Here is a 7,745-nt window from a genome sequence, read left to right as displayed (position 1 = left end):
CGCCTAAAATCATAGAATGAATAGTATCTTGTTATTGTGTAGCAGGTAAATTGCAATGTATAGTATTTGAAGCATAAGCAATACGAAACCTGAGATACAACTATTTTAACACTTAGACAATCATTTCTTTTTATTATCTCATAAAAGACAAATAAAAAAGCACCATTACAAATAAGCGTGCTTCAGGGTCACGTCAGGTTATAATAACAAATCCTGCAGGCGATGGGACACTTGCGGTCGGTAATCATTTCTGAAACATCATGGGCTAAACTCAGAGTGAATATCAATATGTTATCTTCCTACCAGAGCCTCCATTATCTTGACCCTCATTAATCTGAAAACGATCTAAAATAGTTATATTCTGCTAATAATAAAACGCCGGGATACATAATTACAGCGCGAAAATAGCCGAACAAGCAAAATCTCATACTCGGACTGCAACACAACCAATCTATTTTTATAGTGTTGACGTCATTCTGCTAAACAAAGAGCGCATTGAGACAAAAAAAATGGGTCAAAACGACATGAATAGAAGTAGTTCTTTGGAGTTTGTGGTCTTAAGACTACCTGCGCGCATGCGCAGATAGTCTTAAAACTGAATGAATGTTAAGGGATAGTTCACTTCTTCGGGGGCTTCAATACTGTTTTCATGAAGTTAAAACTTTATCTTTGATTAGCATATAAACATACAATTGGAGAAACAAACATAGTATGCACTGCACGAATTCATATTTAAACATGATGAAAAACATAACAGATCAATATTGAGGGGCGTATCCTTTGATTTGTCGCCCCCACCCCCCGCAAAGCACTGCGAGTCACCCGTCCTTTCGCCCTGGGTCAGAGAATTTGAAATAACGTTCACATACCGGGAATAATATCACCATTCGGAACTCCTCGGTCATTTTCCATCGAAAACAACCTCGGATGTATGCCCGTTCATATGTAGAAGTAGTTCGTAAACTTTTAGTAAACTTAATAGTATAAAACATTTGTAGTGTTTTAACGTGTGTTTTCTATCTAAGTTTACATTAGTTGCCCGTAAAGTGAATCACTTATTATTAAAGTCATTAAGTTTAACAGCAAAATTGAAATTACTACGCGATCTACTTGCAGCGTAATTAAATTGTTAAGATTTCTGACATTGTTAACCGTCCATATACAACCGAAGTTGTTTTCGTTGAGAAAATGACAAAGGTGTTCCGAATGCAATATCACAAAGTTACTTAAGACAAATCTCAATCTTAACTCATTTAACAACAGAAAGGATAGTTGGATTCAAAATCTTGCATGTTTTCATACTTTTTGATAACACATTTTCTCAAACAATGTGTTGAAACAAAGTTTTTGTCAATACTTTAAAGAAAACTTATCCTAGTGCAAAAAAAATGAGTAATTGTTAAAAACAATGAATTGTACTCAAATTCAGTTTGGCTTTATAATTTTTGTCCCTTGATATCTTGACCAAAAGTTTTAATCATCATGACCCAATTTCTCGAAACTTCTTAAGTCCCTTATAATAGGATTAAGCTAAGCTCGCTATTTTTGTTTTTCTATAATTTGTGTTATATTTACCACTTTAAGATGTTTTTAGACTTAAAATAATAATTAGCCTTATGATAATCACAAGAAAAACTTTTTTCATTTATCAAAATCAAATTTAAGTATGTATTTTGGCTTATTGAACTAAGCTACTTAAGTCTGCTAACCTTAGTTTCGAGAAATCGGGGCCATATTCTATGATATAATCCGCTTTTAAAAGTTGTCAAAACATATATGATTTTAAAATCTTTTGATGCTATGTAATAAAATGAGTTGAGGCAGAGATTGAGATTTGCCTTAATAAGTATTTTCGTGATATTTGGACCTGGATGCCGTCTAGGATATCTTCTTTACTTAAGATTGAGAATGCTACTTCATATTTATTTTTTGTTTATTTCTGGTCTGAGTGATGCGAAAACCTCGAGCCTCGGAAAATTCGAGCGAAAGCAGGATTGTTTACCTTTTGTGTAAAGAAATCGGTCCTTTACATCTAGTTCGCGACAACGAGCAATTCGAGCCAAGCGAAATTCGAGTTCGAATGTACTTTATATTCAGTCCATTCCCTGCACTTAGATAGAAAAAAATCATGGATATCTCAGTGATTAAATATGTTTTGCTGGGAAAGAAATTGGCTCGCTTCCGGTCTGATGCATGATAGATTTCTTGAAAAAGTAACGGTGCAAGACTTCAAAGTGAGTGAATTTTCTTAGGAGAAACGCGACATATATTTCTTATAATTTAAATCAATTTGGTTGAACTAAGTTTAATTTAAAATTATGGAAGTTACCACATTTTAGCCAAAAATGTTATAATTATGGGAACTACTTTTATGCGCAGTCACCGATAGTCGCTTATGTGTTAATCCGACCTGGTCATTGTTCAGTTTAATGTCGTCCCGTCCAGACGTCCAGTAATTGACTTAAAAAAACCCATCCCTCCCTCCCTTATACTTATTATTACTAATATTATTTTGTTTGTGTTAGTTTGCAATTTACAAATATTATTAAATGCCTTGTTGAATGTATTACGGGCATTTGGCCGCGACGATTTATTATTTATGTCTAATGACTTACTTGTATAATAAATTATTATACAAGTAAGTCATTAGACATAAATAATAAATAATAATTATAATTCTAGCGTCGCGGCCATTTTCGGCAAATTATTATTTATTTATTAAATGTTATATAATGTCTTGTCTTTTCTTTGTCTTTTGGAGTAACGATTAATTATACGTGAAACACTAGAAATGGCTTTATTCAAATCTAAAGTGTTTCCTGTTTGGATTGAAATGTATAGGGAAATTTATTAATAGTGTATCACCTTAACAATGTATATCATCAGCTTGTGTTTTTAAATAGCCCGATGTTGTCTCAGTCTCAATTTATTTGCTTATTCGGCCATGAGCATCACAAATCCAGTATTATCTATTCACGACTCTTGGCTTATGTCAAAGCAAACACACTTTTCCTACGCGGCATAATTTGTGAGTTCTGGGCATTTCTCACTGTTGCCTTGAGTTTTGTGGCATATTTCTTCATTTTCTGAAACCCGTCCATTGTCCCATCCCCAACAAATTCCTCAAAGGCAGATTCAAGTTTGTTACTATTAACCTGCAGTCCTCCAAACTGATGGCGCAGCATGTTTGGATCAAGGGACTTCCTTCTGTGTCTTGTCGGTTGAGCAGATTCAATGTTAAACTCTGATTGTGCATTAAGGAAGCGTTTTATTCGTTCCTCAACCGGAAGTTGCTTATAATCTTCTTCGTCGTCAACATCTTTATTTGCATGTGGGCATGGCGAACCACCAGGTAGAAATCGCACAGATTTGTTCCGGAGAAGGTACGGTTTCCCTGGCGTTGGTGAGCGTGTACACGCAGACACTTGTCGTGAGGTCATTTCCGGGGTATCTAATGGAGCAAGTTTAGCCATTTGTTCCGGTGAGCGTCTGAGAAAAGTAGTCCTGGCATCAGCGGACTTGGAGCCTTGCAACCTGATCTCGGTTATGAAGGCGTTGTCACTACGGGAGCCGGCGGAATACATTTCCGCTTCCAACCTTGGAGGAGCTGAAATGTGCCCCGTTGGACCGCTAAGGCTCGAGCGACGGGTCCCGCGGGCAGAGCGGCGGAGGATGATATCATTCCGAACCTTTACGTAGCTGTCCCTCCGCCGCTCCATAAGTCTGTGCTCCGTTTTGTACGATTTGAGGAACGAGTCTTTCTCTCGCTCCAGGTTGTAACTTCTCTGTTCACACTTGGTTTTGAGACCCTTATGTTTGTTATAAAGCAGCTGGGAGCGCGCCGGGGCCATCATCAGTTCTGTATTGATAGTCCGGTCCTGCCACGATAGGTCTTGAGTCTGGACACAGAACAACGACATAGTCTGTATTCTGAAGTTCCCGGCTAAGTCCGTAAAATGGCTTTAGAAACTGGCATAGGTCAGGTAGGCTCTTGCGTTGAAAAATCGTATTCCGGTAATAATCTGGAAAGAAACGCAAAAATATTAAAGATGTATTCTTAATCCCAAATAAGAGGTACCACAATTAATACAAATGTTTTCATTTGCCGAAAATTAATAAAATAAATATCGAAGACAATAGTTCTTACGAAGGATACCGTGTTTAATAAAAAGAATTGCAGAAAACACGGTATTTCATTTACGATTTAGCGGTCTAGCGGCGTGAAGTTAGCGGTCTAGCGGCCTAAAATGGTTTCCTATTTCAAAGTATGTATACATGCCTTTTCTTCTTAAGCAATGATATATTTACTGTTTTATGCACAAATTATCACTCCAAAGCAAGTATCACCATTTTTTCAAAAAAAGTCGATCAAGCATTTCAGCGGCCTTGGGGCCAAGCGGCGTGAATTTAGCAGCCTGGCGGCCTAGCGGCCTAAAACGGTATCCTATTTCAAAGTATGCAACATGCCTGTTCTTCTAAAACGATGATATATTTACTGTTTTTTTATGCACAAATTATCATTCTAAAGCATATTCACTATAATGGACTTTTTAGGCAGCTTGGTCGAGTTTTGAGGGAAATGCAGATATTCGCTAAAGAATGTTGATTTGTCAAAGAAACCATAATTTAGTCATTGTTTAAGAAGAAAGAGCATGTATACATACTTTGAAATAGGAAACCATTTTAGGCCGCTAGACCGCTAACTTCACGCCGCTAGGCCGCTAGGCCGCTAGGCCGCTGAACTGCTTGATCGACTTTTTTGTAAAAAGTTGAAAAACGCTTCAGATTGATAATTTGTGCATAAAAACAGTAAATATACAATGTTATAGAAGAACAGGCATGTTTTCATGCTTTGAAATAACTGACTGCTTAATCGACTTTTTTTTAAATGGTAATAATCGCTTCATAGTGATAATTTGTGCATATAAACAGTTAATATATCATTGTTTTAGAAGAAAAGGCATGTATACATGCTTTGAAATAGGATACGATTTTAGGCCGCTAGGCCGCCAAGCCGCTAACTCCACACGCCGCTAGGCCGCTGAACTGCTTGATCGAATTTTTAGAAAAAAATGTTTATAATCGTTTCAGATTGATTATTTGTGCATTAAAACAGTTAATTTATCATTATTTTAGAAGAAATCGCATATAAATATGCTCTGAAAAGAAAACAATATAAGGCCGCTATGATAATGTATGAATAAAAAAATGAGTTTTCATTGTTTTCCAAAAGAACACTTGAACAATTGCTTTAAAATCGAGAAAAATAGGCCGCTAGGTCGCCAACTTCACGCCGCTAAGCCGCCAAGCAGCTAGGCCGCTAACTTCACGCCGCTATGCCGCAAGGCCGCTAACTTCACACTGTTAGGCCGCTAGGCCGCTTACTTCACGTACATCGGTATGTCTATCTTATAAGACGATCGTTGATCACTGTACATTTTAGTACCCACCAGTTATTTAATATGTGTGCGTTTTCAGCTATTAAATACATGGTTACAATCTTGTTATCGGTAATGAATATTTTCAATAAATGTATTATTTAGAAAGCAGTTAAAGGTTTATCACTCTAAAATTATGTTTGTTATATTGATTATTAATACCACTTTAATTAATCAAGAAGTTACGTTCCTCACGACCAAGAAGGTTTTCAAGAATCCAGCATTTCAGACCGGCATAATCTCGCTTTTAATAGTAACGTACCAGATTGACTCTTTACATCCACAGACATTGCCACATCTTTAAACTTAATAAACTGAAGATTACGACACCCGTTCTGCTTTGATATTCCGCAGCTATGAATCTATTTCAGCCCAATTATGACTAAAATTATTTATTTGATATAACGCTTGGGTCAATACGATTATACTGCTTATTCTTTAAGAGTTAATCTATGGATTAAATGATCAGATTTTCATTAAGAACAATTTGATTTTAAGCACAATACATACTTATTATAATACATAAACAGAATTACAACATTAATATGGCAACACGTCCTGTAAGTCTCTAAACGTTTTTAACTTAGGCATACCTTAAAGAAATTAGGTCACCATTATACATTAAATGCAAATTAAAGTGTCTATAATATAGTGGAACTATGAAACAATATATCAAGAGCCAGTGAGAGAGAGTATAGGGTCTTTCTTATGATACATTGTTCCACTTCCAAGAAAAAAATGTTATGAAAAAGAAAAAAAAGAAAATGTTCTACACACGGGCAGATCCAGGATTTGACGTTAGAGGGGGCGTAACTTCGAGTATATCAACCCAGCTTTACATGTAGTGAGTATATCAACCCAGCTTTACATGTAGTGAGTATATCAACCCAGCTTTACATGTAGTGTGTATAACTACCCAACTTTACATGTAGTGGGTATATCAACACTACTTTAAAAGTAGTAAGTATATCAACCCAATTTTACAAGTAATGAGTATATCAACCCAGCTTTACATGTAGGGAGTATAACTACCCAACTTTACATGTAGTGAGTATATCAACACAGCTTTACATGTAGTGAGTATAACTACCCAACTTTGCATGTAGTGATTATATCAATCCTACTTTACATATAGTGAGTAAAACTACCCAACTTTACATGTAGTGTGTATATCAACCCTTCTTTACAAGTAGTAAGTATATCAACCCAATTTCACAAGTAGTGAATATATCAACCCTACTTTACAATTAGTAAGTATATCAACCCAATTTTACAAGTAGTGAGTATATCAACCCAACTTTACATGTAGTGAGTATAACTACCCAACTTTACATGTAGTGGGTATATCAACACTACTTTGCATGTAGTGAGTATATCAACCCAGCTTTACAGCTAGTGAGTATATCAACCCAGCTTTACAAGTAGTGAGTATATCAACCCAGCTTTACAGCTAGTGAGTATATCAACCCAGCTTTACATGTAGTGAGTATATCAACCCTACTTTGCATGTAGTGAGTATATCAACCCAACTTTGCATGTAGTGAGTATATCAACCCAGCTTTACAGCTAGTGAGTATATCAACCCAGCTTTACAAGTAGTGAGTATATCAACCCAGCTTTACATGTAGTGAGTATATCAACCCAGCTTTACATGTAGTGAGTATATCAACCCAGCTTTACATGTAGTGAGTATATCAACCCAGCTTTACAGCTAGTGAGTATATCAACCCAGCTTTACAGCTAGTGAGTATATCAACCCAGCTTTACAAGTAGTGAGTATATCAACCCAGCTTTACATGTAGTGAGTATATCAACCCAGCTTTACATGTAGTGAGTATATCAACCCAGCTTTACAAGTAGTGAGTATATCAACCCAGCTTTACAAGTAGTGAGTATATCAACCCAGCTTTACATGTAGTGAGTATATCAACCCAGCTTTACAAGTAGTGAGTATATCAACCCAGCTTTACATGTAGTGAGTATATCAACCCTACTTTGCATGTAGTGAGTATATCAACCCAACTTTACATGTAGTGAGTATATCAACCCTACTTTGCATGTAGTGAGTATATCAACCCAACTTTGCATGTAGTGAGTATATCAACCCTACTTTACATGTAGTGAGTATATCAACCCAGCTTTACAGGTAGTGAGTATATCAACCCAGCTGTACAGCTAGTGAGTATATCAACCCAGCTTTACAGGTAGTGAGTATATCAACCCAGCTTTACAGGTAGTGAGTATAACTACCCAACTTTACATGTAGTGAGTAAATCAACCCAACTTTACATGTAGTGAGTATAACTA

At 36.3% G+C, this 7,745-nt stretch overlaps 1 protein-coding gene across 1 annotated transcript; it reads right to left on the bottom strand.

Annotated features, from left to right (window-relative positions):
• Positions 1–2,987: 2,987 nt before the first annotated feature.
• On the bottom strand, positions 2,988–3,920 carry LOC128223488 (uncharacterized). Its single transcript, XM_052932768.1, has one exon. The coding sequence runs from the start codon at positions 3,918–3,920 to the stop codon at positions 2,988–2,990; it is 933 nt and encodes a 310-aa protein (XP_052788728.1).
• Between the last annotated feature and the right edge of the window lie 3,825 nt (positions 3,921–7,745).

This window comes from Mya arenaria, chromosome 17 (genome assembly GCF_026914265.1).
Source record: "Mya arenaria isolate MELC-2E11 chromosome 17, ASM2691426v1".
Classification (NCBI taxonomy): domain Eukaryota; kingdom Metazoa; phylum Mollusca; class Bivalvia; order Myida; family Myidae; genus Mya; species Mya arenaria.
This window is presented reverse-complemented; position numbering and strand designations above follow the sequence as displayed.